We start from the raw sequence: 13,952 nt of genomic DNA, 5'->3' as shown, positions 1-13,952 counted from the left end.
CAAAATCCAAAGGCCAGGGGTAGAGCTCACCAGTTAGAGAGTGTGCTTCCCATGTAGGTGGTCCTGGATTCTGTTCCCAGCACTTAAAAAAAATTCCAGAAACACCACAGGCTTACAGTAAATAAGCCCACTGTATCACGTAGGACAGAACTCATTTCTCACCCTCTCCGTCATTACTGAGCCACAGTTCATTAGAGAGACACTCACTATTCAGCTGTGCCTCTGTGGGGTGCAGGCCTCACGCGTGCTAGGGAGGCACCTGACTCACAGCTCCTGGCCTTCGCCCACGGAGCTGCTTCCAAGATCTGAGTTTACGGTTCCCCAAACTCTTTTTGTTGTTATTACTCTAATCTGTTCTCTGTCATGATGGTGACCTGATAGCCTGGTTCACACTTGTCAATTGGATTCTCACTGGCCCAGGTAGGACTCTTTAAACACCCTAGCTTTTTCTACACTTAAATTTTGTTCTACTATTAAATTACCTCACTATTACCGCGGACACTATCAACATGATAGCGTATCTATTTGGCTTTCCTTATTTATCCTCTATCTTAAACCAACACTTCCCCCACTTACATCAAGACCAATGCAAATGTAAGACTATACCACTTACCCCACGCGGGGAATAAAACTAACCCGTGGGACTACTTTCTGCAGACAGCAGATTGTGCAGGCAGAGAACCCGCCCCTTGTACACAGGGAAGATTTCACGGCTGTTTTCCTTAGCACCCTTTACGTGCTAAGCACTAAATCCGGAACCTCACACATGCCAGGCACACACTGTTGATGAGCAACACCCAACACCTGCACCCAATGATCTTGGCAATCTCTCTCCCATGGAGAGGGAGTTGAGTCCTCTCTTTGAATGAGTCTAAATGGATTTGGGAGTTACTCATGAAGAAAGTGGGTGGGAAGTGCCAAGCTACGAATGAGACTAGACCTTGACTCATTCTGCCCGTCCCCAGTGTCCCTGTGAGAAGCAAGGTCTCCTGGGAAGTTTTTCTCCCTCCTAAATGCCCGAAAGAACATGTTGCTGTCGTTGTTAGACACACTTGGGCTGTCCTTCATGTATCGCTGTCTCAGTTAGGATTTCTGTTGCTGCAATGAAACACCATGACCAAAAAGCAAGCCAGGAGGAAAGGGCTTATTTGGCTCACACTTCCATTTCACTCTCAGTTGCTGAAGGAAGTCAGGACAGGAACTCAAGCAGGGCAGGCACCTGGAGGCAGGAACTTAGGCAGAAGCCATGGAGGGGTGCTGCTTACTGGCTTGCTCCCCGTGGCTTGCTCAGTCTGCTTTCTTATAGAACTCAGGACCAGCGCAGGGACAACTCCATGAGTGGAGCCTTCCCCATCAGTCACTAATTAAGAAAATGCCTACAGTCAGATCTTAGGGAGGTGTTTTCTCAATTGAAGTTTTCTCCTTTTAGATAACTCTAGCTTATGCAAGTTGACATAAGACTAGTCAGCACAGAGGTCTTAAAAGCTTGCAGAAGGACTTCAAAGAGACTTTGTTAACTGAGCACAGGAAGGGATCTGGAAGACACCATGTGGGCTGTGAGGCCATCCATTTTACATCCGTGGAAAGTGCTGCCCCACAGTGCTAGACCGCATGATACACATAGCGAAATGCACTCTGGAAAGCAGAGAGAGGGCGCTACACACAGCTAGGCTAGAGTTCATCTCGGGGCTGTCAAGTTGATGCAATGGAGTGAGAAAGAGCTCCTAAGGCTTGACACAAATCATTGCTATAGCCTAAACCCCCAGAAAAGGCAGGCTGCGCTCGCTATAAGGAGCAAACCCTTCATGGCCTCTGTTCCTGCTTCCAGGTGCCTGCCCTGCTTGAGTTCCTGTTCTGACTTCCTTCAGGGATGAACAATTGATGTGGAAGTATAAGCCAAATAAACCCTTTCCTCCCCAACTTGCTTTTTGGTCATGGTGTTTCATCTCAGCAATAGAAACCCTAATTAAGGCATTTGGTAGAGTTCTTGCCTTGCAAGCACAAATACCTGAGTTTTATCTTCAGAAGTCACAAAAACATTTGGGTATGGTGGTGTGTGTTTGTGAGCTCAGCCCTGAGGTGGGAGGGGCAGGCACAGGCAGATCCCCAGAGCTTGTTGGTTAGCCTTCCTAGCTTACTTGGCAAGTTCCAGACCAGTGAGGAACCCTGTCTCCTCAAAAAGGTGGAAAGCACCTGAATAATGAGACTCAAGATTGTTCCTTGGTATCTACATGATGCACACACACATATGTGCATACCTGCACACATATGCATCGTATGCACAAGTGCATACATGGACAAATTAGCACTTTCCTTGAGTTGGCACCAGAAGGCTCCAAGCACACTGCTGGGGAGCTACCCCAAGGTTCGGGTTATCTTATCCATGGGTGATTCTCATGGGCAGCCATGGTTGAGAAGCAATGATCCGAGTGGGTATACTAACACACACGATGCAGCTATGACGGACGAATCTCCAGGAGCCCTGTGCATTACATCTTGTAGAGAACAGTAGAAGGGGACTTAAGAACAAGGCCCTGTAAGGTAGGCTGCTGGGTTTAAAGACCGCGTCTTCCTGGCTGTCTGACTTGGAAGTTAACCTCTTATACTTCAATGGCTTCCCCTTTGCCACGAGACTTTGCGTAAAGCGCTGTTGTGAAGTTTAGAGGCACTGAAGGGAAACTGGCTCTCTGTTAACACAGAAGGAAAGCCATCATTCCACTCTGTCGCCTGGACCTGTGGAGATCATCTGTACATGGAAAGTGACTGTATTGGCTTTTCACCTTAAGCCACAGTCTAGAGTGAGCACCCTATTTCGGTGTGAAATTTACCATGGATCTCCCTCCCCTTCTTCTGAATGGGGAATCTCAGAAACATGTGATTCTGCAGAACTCTGATTGCACGTAAACAGTCATGCAGACAGGTCTTGCTTCATGAAAAGGCGAGCCTGGAGAGGCTCTCCTGGTGTCAGGAAGCTCACCGCTGCTGATCTGGCCCATCTGGGGTCCAGAGGAGGGAATCTGGTAACTCTGCAGTGGACAGAGAGTGGCATAAATGTCACGCTGATGAACTTGACCCCAGCTGTCCTATTTAACAGCTGTCCTGCTTCTCCGTGGCACTGACCTAGTTCAAGTAATTTGCACAAAATATCTTGGCAATCAAGCCAACCTGCTATTTCACTTGGCTACAAAGTTACTTAGGAAATAGAAGTATTCTGATGAAACTATCAGGGTGATAGAACTGTTGCCATTCAGCTTGTGTGGTCTTCCCTCTACGTTGAACAAAAGTAATTAACACAGTCTTTACTCTCTCTTACAGCAACTCCAAGATAAAGGACAGCCTGTCACCGCTGTCAAGGATGGTAACAGGAATTTACAATTCTCAAGGAATTAATGAAAGAATGATATATATAAGGACACCCTCCCATGTCCCAGCACTACTTCCTGCCGTGATTCCATCTCGTTTAAGACACGTCCAGAGGAAAGCAGGGTCAGATGTGAAGCTCAGGACTGTAATCATGTCCTCGGTGATTTGGACTTTCCTGATTTTATTCTGTTTGGTGTCACAGGCCAAAAGATTTTTTTCTTTCCAGGCTTGTGAGTGGCTCCTGATTCCTCTCAACTATTCTCTGACCTTTTCCTTATTTATTTTCATTATTGTGGCTTTGGATACCATTCAAAGTGAGTGGCAGGGTTGGTGCAATCAAGCGTAAAGGGGTAAGAGCACCAAGGGAGGATGATCTGAGAAAGACACGTGTTCCAGAATGGCATCACGTGGTGACATCACATGACAGGACAGTCTCTGACAATGACAGGGGGAGGGGAGTATGAATGGACTTGGTGATTCCAACTAAGATCCCAAAGGGCAGAAATGGCTTCAAGTGTGGAGTCAGAACAGATGTCACATGTGGGGAAAGATGTCCCATTAGGGGCAGGTACTGGGGGAGTTTCAAGGGTTTATGATAAAGGCAGACGCATGGTGAGTGCCACCTGTGCAGGCTGTGGGCCACCTGTGAGACTGCTCTCAAGGCTCCCCTCAGGATGATAAAGTATTTTGTAGTGTGACTGTCTTCTCCCCAGCTGGACATAGGACTTTTTTTTTTCTTTCAGCGAGTCCAGAGCCTTTGAAGAGAGCTCATGGGTGATGAGGGTGACTCTGTGATAACAGGAAGAGGGTTGCCTTGCCTGACAAACTCATCACCTGTGGGAAGGGCAAGGTGGAAGAGATATAGCAAGAAGCGCGACCTTTACCGTTGTGTTTCTGCAAGAATCCGATGACCTTCTCCAGCACGGTCGTCTTGTCCATTTTGCGCGTGTTGCCCGGGAGCATGGAGCTGAGCTCTTTGATGAGAACATTGAATTGGTCCCGGCGCTTCTTCTCAGACTTGTTTCTAGAGGCTCTGGAAATGCACAAAACACAGGTAACTAGAACGTTCCACTCCACGAAGGCTCTATTCTGCAAGAGGGGTGCCTCCTCTCTCAGAGCACATTTCTGTAGAGAGCACCCGACTGAAAAGACTCCCATGGAGGTGATGTTGGCCACTGCTCAGCGCTGAGTAATGGGGCGAGAAACATGTTTTGCTAGACTTTTGGCCACAAAGAGAGACAGCATTAATAATAAGCAAGTTCTGACTCACATACAAAACCTTACATGGCTTAGCTCCACTGACAGATACAGCCTCCCAACTTCATAGAGCTTTAAGCTCCAGGAAGCAAATTGCATGCTGTTTACCGGGATCTACTCTGAGAGCCCCTGGTGAGGCTCCAATCCTATTTCCTCTAGCCCAGAGCACCCAGCCTCATGCCAAGTCATGAGGTGTGGCTGGGTTTTCTGGCTGTACCACTCACGCGCATGTCCTGGCCCGTGCCCCAAGAACCACCATCCTGTTGGAGGGGTAAAGCTGTCTCGGCACAGTCTGTGAGTCGCGCAGATCCAGGGTGGTATATGACAGACACTGCTGTCCTGTCTGTCAAGTGGCTGGTGTGTTGTGGAAAATAGAACACTTACTCTTCAGCCTGACATGGAAGAAACTCAGACTGATGTTCCTAAGTCAATGAAACTGGGGTCCTAAAGCCAGATATTGTGTGACTCTAACTATACGACCTTCTGGAAAAGGTGAAACGCCAGAGGTGGTAGGGCAATCCTGGCTCACCAAGGCTCACGGTGAGGGATATGTGGGCACAGCACAGAGGTTTTGGGGGCAGCGACACAGCTGTGTCCGATACCACCATGGCAGGCATATGGCACCATACTTCTGCAAACACAAAGAACATGCAGCACCAAGAAGGAGCCCTAATGGAAACCATAGGAGGTCGAGACATGCCAAGGAGTCTCACCAACTGTGACAGGTATGCCTACTACTCATCCGGAGGGCATGTACAACAAGGAAATTCGTGTGGATGCACGACAGGGACTATATGGGAAGCCTCTACACCTCCCATCCATTATTTTTCTGCGGTTGTTGGTCTACAAGATGAAGTCTACTTTCAAAAGGACATTCTACAATGGGTGTTTGGAGAAGAGATGAAAGCAAGGCTACCTAGGTTGAGGGCCTCTGAGGAACCCCAGGCTTTGACGAAATCAGAACAGAAAATCTGGGTTTGGGGCTGTCCCAACAAGAATAAGTAATACATGGTAGAGGGACTACCTCCCCCCAAAGCTCAGGAAGCAGCACTATGGTGGAGTCTTGAGCCTCAATGACACACCAGAGTTTCTTCATCAACAATCAACTTACGGCACTAGAGAGATGGCTCAGCAAGTCAGAGCACTGTTTTTTTTTTTTTCTTCCAAAGGATCCAGGTTTGATTCCCAGCACCTACATGGTAACTCACAACCAGCTGTTAACACCTCCAGTTTCAGGAGATCTGATATCCTCTCCTGGCCTCTGTGGGCACCAGATATATATGCACACAAAAGGCCATGCACATTAAAAATGAATAAAAATAAGGATTTAACTGATTCTGAGGTGAGCCACAGCTGGAAAAGCTTCCCTACCCCTCCCAAGTATACCCAAGATGAACTTTTTTTTTTTTTTTTTTTTTTTTTTTTTTTTTTTTCTCCTGAATGTGTTCAGAAGTGCCACTGGCACAAGCCTAAAAAGGCCTCGCTTAACTGGCAGGGCTTCTAGGATGCTCTGGTCCACAAGCGAAGCCTGGCAGATCACTGACTGATCAGCAGGGATTAGGATGGACCACCAAGATGAACTTTTAACAGAGAGCCAGCTCGCTGACGGGAATAGAAACCTCTACATGTGGTCTGCCTTCTGGTCCATGTACCCCAGGATCTTGGGGTCACAGTTCCTAGGGGAGTTAATCCTGTTATCGGGAGGCTATTGATGAATGTATGCTTAGGACAGAAGATTTTGGTGGATAGTGGCTCACTTCTCTTGGGGCAGGTATTAACACCTACAGGTATTAGTACCATTTCCCCAAAGAGCCCATGGAAACATAAGAACACACCTCAAATACCCTTTCCCCGGATGCCACCATAGTTTGGTCACTTTGTTTGCCTCAAAAATCCACATCATTTCAAAAATACAGGCACAGTCCAGTTCCCCTGATTCTGTCTCAGGCATGGCTATTTCCTGCCCACATCTTAGCAACTCTCCAAAGCTCAACTCAAGTGCATGATCTCTAGGCTTTTCTAAGGGGTCCTTTCTTCCTCTGATGTCTCCTTCCTTCTTGCCTGGTCTTGGTTTTGAGAGGAAGGGATTTCTGCAAAGGTCTCATTTCTGACCAAGCCACTGTCTTCTTGTCACAGATCAGTGGCCAGCGTGGTGAAATGTGGAGACTCTCCATTGCTCAGGGTAAAAGGCCCAGTGTTCAAATGCATGAGACAGAAGAAAGAGACGCTTTCACTTGCTGAGTGGCTATGTATCATAAATCATTTTTAGCCTAGATTTTAAAGAGTGACATGCAACCTCCTCAGCCAAAAAAAAGCTCTGCTCTTGTCCTAGTTTGCCCGTTATAAATTATTTGTGAGCTGATAACACCCAGCTCATTATTGCTCTGCTCTCATCTTCAATGGGTGTAATGACGATGGACACGGCCTGGCGGAGAATCCGATGGAGGCTCTTATCGTTAGTGACAGGAACACAAGCTTGTTTCCATTGGCCTCCGCCTGGGATGCACCGCAGTGCACCCTGGAAATCGGTCAATGTCAGCTGGATCTGCAGCTCGGAGGCAAGAGGAAGCCAAGAGCCTGGGATGACCTTGTTTCCAGTAATGAGCACTGCTTAGACTGAGGATCTGGGACAACAGGTTGGATGACACTGGGACACTTGGCCTCTGGGATTTTTAAAGGCATTATCTGCATGCCATGAAATGCGTCCATGTAAAAGCACGCGGTTTAATGAGTCTTTGTAATTGTTGACTGTCACCAACACGAGAGAGACAACTGCTTCATCTTAAGGGATTTTTCCCCTAGCTTCTTTTTGTTTTTCCCCAACCGCAGCCACTTAGTTTTGCATTTTCTCGAGATTTGTGTTAATGGAATCCTAAGTCTTGGGCCTTCATTTAGCATAACTTTTGGGACTCCTGCACATGGCTGCACAGACTGACAGCTCTACTTCTACTCTCTAGTATTGCTTTGTGTAGATATGCCATGCTTGGGATGTGTCCAGGTTGAGGGTATCATGAATTGGGAGTGTGGAGGTAGCTTTGTGGGGAAGACATTTGCTGACAAGCCCGGTTACCTGAGTTTGATCCTCAGGACCCATATGGTAAAATGGGAGAGGTGACTCCTACAAGTTGTCCTCTAAGCTCCACGCATGTGCATACCCAATACATACACCATAAAAAAGATGCTGTCATTGCTTTTTTTTTTCTACTGAGTAATACTCCATTGTGTAAATGTACCATATTTTCTTTATCCATTCTTTGGTTGAGGGGCGTCTATGTTGTTTCCAGGTTCTGGTTATTTTTAATAACACTGCTATGAACATAGTTGAGCAAGTATTCTTGTGGTATGATTGAGCATCATTTGGGTATATGCCCAAGAGTGGTATTGTTGGTTCTTGAGGTAGATTGATTCCCAATTTTCTGGGAAATTGCCATACTGGCTGTACAAGTTTGCACTCCCACCAGCAGTGGTATGAAAATAAATGTAGCAACAATAATAAAAGAAAACTAGGCAGGCATAGTAGCACGCACCTATAATCCCAGTACTCAGGAGGCGGAGTTAGATGACCATGAGTTTTAGGCTGGCCTGGGGTTCATAGCAAGAAGCTATCTCATATCACCAAACAAAACAAATTAACCCCAAACGAACAAACAGGACTGGAGAGACGGCTTAATGGGCAAAGAACTGTCTATACAAGTGTGAGGACTGGGGTTGGATCCCCAGCTCCCACATCAAACCTGGAAGGCTTGACAGTGTCTCTACAATCCCAGACTCAGGAGGTGGAGACAGGGGATCCTTGGAACAAGAGGGCTAGTGGAGTAGCCTAATGAAAAGCTCTGAGTTCAAGTGATAGATTCTGTCTCAATAATAGGGTGGAGAGTAATCAAAGAAGGCACCTAATATCAGCCTCTGGCCTCTGCAAGGATGTGCACACATGCACACATGCTTACAAACATACACATCCCCCAACTCCTCATCCCAATGTAACAGGAACAATAACAAACTCTCAACAATGCACTCTGAAAATTCATCTCTACATGCCTTTAAGCAGCTGTAGGGATTCATTCTCTTGGGCAAATGCAGAGGCATAAAACTGTCGGGCCATTTGACAAATAGGGGCTTAGCTGAGATACCACAATATTGTCACATGAAGTTGGCTATAGCAGGACTTCGTTTCTATTGGGAACAAATGAGAGTCCCACTTGCCACCATCTTTGCCGATACTTGGGACTGTCAATTTTTACCACTGAAGTATGGTTTTATTGGGGTTTGGAGTTGCATTTTTCTAATGAGTGGCAACACTGAAAAATCTCTTTGTATGCTTTATGGCCGTTAATATGTCTTCTTTAGGAAGAATTGTTCAGTTATGCCTTTATAAGCAACTGTGTTGTCTTATGGGGGGGGCGGACAGAGACACAGAGATGACAGAGACAGCAGATTGGGGAATAAAGGAGATGCCTCTGTGTTGACACATACCCTCAGGAACCAGCCTTTGGCTTTGGAAGGAAGGTCCCAGGATACCTTTTGTGAAATGTCCATCATTGGACATCTGAGGAGCTTGATCCTGGTTACATAGGCCTCATTTGTTGGGTACTTATGACTTAAGAGGTGCTATGTAGTTCTTGACATACAGTTGCAAGCCACATAAGGTTTCCATTAACAACAGATCACACACGTGACACCAGGCACATAAGAGTTTCACAGAGCTGAATTGTAGTTGCCCATTGATCTCACAACATCACAGTTCAATACATTGCTCATGTGATTCTGACAACACTGGTGTAAACCAACCTACCGTGCACTCAGGCATCTAAAAGTCCAGCACCAACAACCATGCATAGGAACGCTAATATTTATGAAAAATTGTAACGCCACCGGTATGTGTATTAGTTGCATTTTAAATCATCATAGAGGCATATACACCTACTTCTGAAAACATGTTGACAGAAAACAGGCCACAAGTTCCATCAGCAGCAACAACGTCATACATCTGCTTATCAGGTTTCTTGAAGGCATCATTTTCTCTTGTGCTTGATTCAACCTCATAGCATTTTATTTATAGTAGTCCCAAGAGCAGTAGGATATGGCATACACATATGTATATATGCCATACATATAGATGTCATATATATGACATAGATATCTCTATATCTCTATCTGTATCTATAGCAACAGCCTAGGCGTGCAGAAGGACATGCCCTCTGAGTTTGTACATGGTATGGTATAGTCTATGATGCCTGCAGAGATGACAAAGTCACCGTATGATTCATTTCTCAGAGCCTATTTCTGTCAGTAAGAGGCACACGGCCTTGCTGAGGCTTTCATGCTTACAATGACCCTATTAGGTAGGTGCTATTCTATTCATCTTCCCATTGCAGAAGCCAAAGCACCGAGAGACTGTGTAACTCATCACCGTCACACAGTGGGGTCAGTGGCAATGCAGGCTGGCATGGGCATCTATGTGTGAAGCCCAGCGCATCCCTGCCTCTTTCTGCAGCTTCCCTTGGCCATGTGGCATCATCTGCTAAGAAGCCACATACCCCGTGTTCCGGGATCCCAGAGCGGAGGGTGACTAATGCCTATGGCTTGTGGTTCATTCATAGCACAGGAATGAAACACACGCCCTACAGAAGACAGCCTTGCAGACAGTCTGTGCTGCCCTTCGGGACTGGATATTATAGGAAACCGAGCAGAGTGTGACTCCAGTCCCAGCTCCTTAAGGAGTAGCCTTCCCACGGCTGTGGTCACCTGTGGTCACACTGTACTGTTGTGGTCACCTGTGGGCAACTGTATTGCTGTTAGACTATAATATTTTCATGTTCTCTTTTAGACAGCATAGGATTGCCTTTCTTTACCCTGGAAGTCGGTCATGCTCTGACTCTTGGACATGGAAGACATGTAGGTACGAGTAACAGGGGTCCATTCAGAACTGCCGCTTCCTGCTTTGGCAACAAGGCAGGTGACACTTCTCTCATCCTGAGCCCCCAAAAGAGGGCACTTAATAGCAAGAATCTTGGTAGGATAGTATGGAGAGGTGGTGGCATCCTTAGGAGGTGGGGACTAACGGGAGAGTGTTAGGCCATCACCCTCAGAAAAAAATTAAGATTAATACCTGATGGGAGTGGATTAGCTGCCACATGGGCCGATTGCTATGCAGCAAGTTTGTTTTCTTAATTTACTCTTGTCCTTCCCTGTAGTGATTTTATTTGTATTTTAATAAATAAAGTTTGCTTGAAGGTCAGTGTAAAGCAGCCACTCTTGTCAGCCATGCAGGCCAGGCAGTGGTGGCGCACACCTTTAATCCCAGCAGCTACACTAGTTAGCCATAGAGGCCAGGCAGTGGTGGTGCACGCTTTTAATCCCAGCACTAGAGGGGCATATGAGATGGGATGAGACAGGAACTCGTTCTCTTTCAGTCTGATGATTTTACAGAGGTAAGAGCTCTCTAGTGGCTTGGCTGCTTTGCTTTTCTGATCTTCGGGTTGAACCCCAATATTTGTCTCTAGGTTTTTATTATTCGTGCTACACTGCCCTCACCCTCACACATGCTCAGTTACCCACCAGGAAGTCCTCACAAGAAGCTAATGTTAGCATCATATTATCAGACTTTAGGGAACGTAAGCCAAAGGAACTTCTTTTCTTAAAGACTCTAATGTAGGCATTTTGTTACAACAAGGCAAAATGTACTGAGACTCATCTTAGGATTCTGACGTGAGAGATAAAAGGCTCCCTCAGATCTTACAATTAGAAACAGGAAACAATATCGTTCCATCACGTAACGAGGAAGAGGCAAAAAGATAAACAAGCCTTGACATGTGACTCCGAGAAGGATTTATACTTTCCTTTTTAGATGGGAGCAGGAATGTCTTGGGGACTGTAGCCAGTGTGATCCAGTTTGGGAAACCAGCCAAATGGATACCCAAGTCTACCAGCTTGGGCAGTATAGGAATGGGTTTAAAACGAGATTCAGTGGAAGGATTTTACTCTCTTCGCCGGGAAGGAAAACACCATGAATAGCTTCTTTCCATCTCAGCTCGTTCATGAGGAATATGGCATTGATGAAACCAGTCCTATTGTCTACCTGGAATGTTTGGACACAGGAACCTGTTGGAGGAATTTGCCATTGAGGCCAAGTTCATTTTTAAATATTCTGTCTTCTGCACTGTGGAGGAGGTGATGACCCAGTATGGGGGGGGGATTTCCTGAGAACAGCCCTGATTCGCCTTTGATTGCACAGACAGAGAATCTAGGGGTTCCAGGACCACCAGTGGGGTGATAGGAAGAATTCCTGTTACAGAGAGCACTGTTGATATCTTTCATCTCAAGCATATGGATGTTACAAAACATAACATCCAACCAGATATCCAGATAGCCAAGACCTTTACAGAGGGCACTAAGCCAGATTAGCCCTCCTGTACACATTCTGCCAGGTTTGATACCAATCCCCAGATAGGAAACTCAACCATGGATAGAAGGTAAAGACCAAAGAGGCCCTTCTTGACTAGCCTACTTTGTACAAGTCCATGTTAGGCCATCTCAAAACCAGGATGGATAGGAATAGAAGAAAGCAGTGTAAATACTGTCACAGGTTGCTAAAGAAAAGACCCAGGAGGCAGTGAACAAAAGCTCAAGCATTAGAAGCTTCTCTGTGTGGGAGACCTCACACAGGACTCCAGGGTGATTCTGTGGCAGGCTCAGAATATAGCTATTACCCTGTGCGGAAAAGCCGGCATCAAGATGCCAAGTGGTGAGCCCTCAGAAACCACAAGGAGCTAATTTTTGTTTTGGGAGAGAACGTTGAATACCCAACCCTAGGTGGACCATTTATCTTTTACAGCTGTAGCTACTTCATCAAGATGTGCAAGAAAGCAAGCCCATGGCTAGAGGGAAGCATGGCACGTGACTGAGTGGTTTAGTCTCTGATGAGCACCATCTGGTTCCACAGCATACTCATAATAAGCAGGTTTTTGCAGATGCCAAGGAGAGTTGGGCACCTGCTTCAGGCAATGGGGGAAAGCCTGGCATATCATGGGAATGCTCTCACCATCGCCCAGAATGGAGCCATCAGGTTCTGGGGTGAGTTTGGCTACCTGTCCACTGAATGGAACAGCCCTCCACCATCTGGTGAGCTGCGTTTCAAAGGCCAGGGGGCTGTGGAAACCCTGACTGCTATTCCTCTGTGATTTGTGTCTGAAGTGGATGACCCGCCCTTTCCAGCTGAGTTCAGTAGGAGAGTTTGCCCTAGTACCTGGGTTTGCTCAGGGAACCATGATCTTGAGAAGGACTAGGGTGAGACTTCTGAATAGAAGCAGAAGACTCCCCTGGGGACATTTAAAAGGACCCAAAGACACAGGAAGAAGCAGAAGCAGCTGGTGGAGAAAATTCACCAACAGCAAGAGCTGTTGAAGGCCATACTAATCCACTCCCAAGCTGATATGAAGATACTACCTTTTGAAATGACCATCAGACCCTCCAATGAAGAACCTAAGTGGAGACCTCAGCATCCTATCAACTCCTTTACTGCCAGAGACCAAGAATATTCTGAGAATATTCCATCCTATACATGCTCCCACCACAACCAACCAATTATGAAAGGCCCTGGTCCCCAGTAGTGTCCCCAAGCCTTCTGCTCTGATACCCCAACTAGAGGCCAGTACCTTCAGGCTGTTCCAGTCATCTGAGGTACCCCCCCCCCCGAGGTTTGAAAATCCTTCTGTCAAGACTGTACTCTGGCCCACCCCCTTGAGTGGAGGCCATCACTGTCTTGACTCTTCAGTTTCAAGAGACTTCAGGAAAGCGCTCAAATAGTTAGGGGAAGAGGACCCAGTGCATTCAAGAGGGCTCAGAAGGATAAAGGGTATATGTGGAGAGGCGTGCGAACAGGGAATAGACCATGTCACGGTCACGGAAGCAGCAGGAACGTGGTACTGTGGAAGTTTAAGTCCAATGACGTGCCCACAACCACTGGGTTGAGACAGTCAGTGGCGGTTTGGTTGATAAGGCCACCTCCAGAGTTATCAGAAGCCAGGCAGGTAAAGAGAGGATGAAAGAACAAGATTCCTTGTTGGTCCAGTCTTGTTGGTGCCCTCTGCCTCCGGAGCCCCTGCCTTCAGTCATCCCCACATGAGTCCGATACCACTGCTGCAAGCATCATTAACATCATGGTAAAGCCTCTTTAGGACTGCTGACGGTATTCCTGCCTCCAGGTTTCCTCATCTCCAAGGTGCTGAGTGAATTCAGAACTCACTATGAATTCAGAATACCTTTTACTTGGAGGGATACTTCAAGTCATATGTGGCAGGGCCACAGGATCTGACCCTTCTACCAGAGCTGTG

The 13,952-nt window shown here is 46.7% G+C and overlaps 1 protein-coding gene, 1 non-coding gene and 1 pseudogene across 2 annotated transcripts in view; 1 reads left to right on the top strand and 2 right to left on the bottom strand.

Moving 5' to 3' along the window:
- The window catches only part of Npas2 (neuronal PAS domain protein 2), an 83,490-nt gene extending 71,451 nt beyond the window's left edge, over window positions 1-12,039 (bottom strand). The window contains exons 1-4 of the mRNA XM_042055766.1: window positions 11,857-12,039; window positions 10,473-10,677; window positions 5,098-5,251; window positions 4,248-4,396 (exon numbers count right to left, since the gene is read on the bottom strand). Coding sequence (XP_041911700.1) covers window positions 4,248-4,396; window positions 5,098-5,251; window positions 10,473-10,677; window positions 11,857-12,039 — 691 coding nt within the window. The remainder of the gene's footprint in view (window positions 1-4,247; window positions 4,397-5,097; window positions 5,252-10,472; window positions 10,678-11,856) is intronic.
- On the bottom strand, window positions 6,061-6,190 carry LOC119824112. Its single transcript, XR_005287046.1, has one exon. It is a non-coding gene; the product is annotated as a small nucleolar RNA SNORA52 (small nucleolar RNA).
- A 197-nt stretch (window positions 12,040-12,236) lies between the features above and the next one.
- On the top strand, window positions 12,237-13,209 carry LOC119823759 (annotated as a pseudogene).
- Window positions 13,210-13,952: the final 743 nt, after the last annotated feature.

Source organism: Arvicola amphibius, chromosome 9 (genome assembly GCF_903992535.2).
Source record: "Arvicola amphibius chromosome 9, mArvAmp1.2, whole genome shotgun sequence".
Classification (NCBI taxonomy): domain Eukaryota; kingdom Metazoa; phylum Chordata; class Mammalia; order Rodentia; family Cricetidae; genus Arvicola; species Arvicola amphibius.
This window is presented reverse-complemented; position numbering and strand designations above follow the sequence as displayed.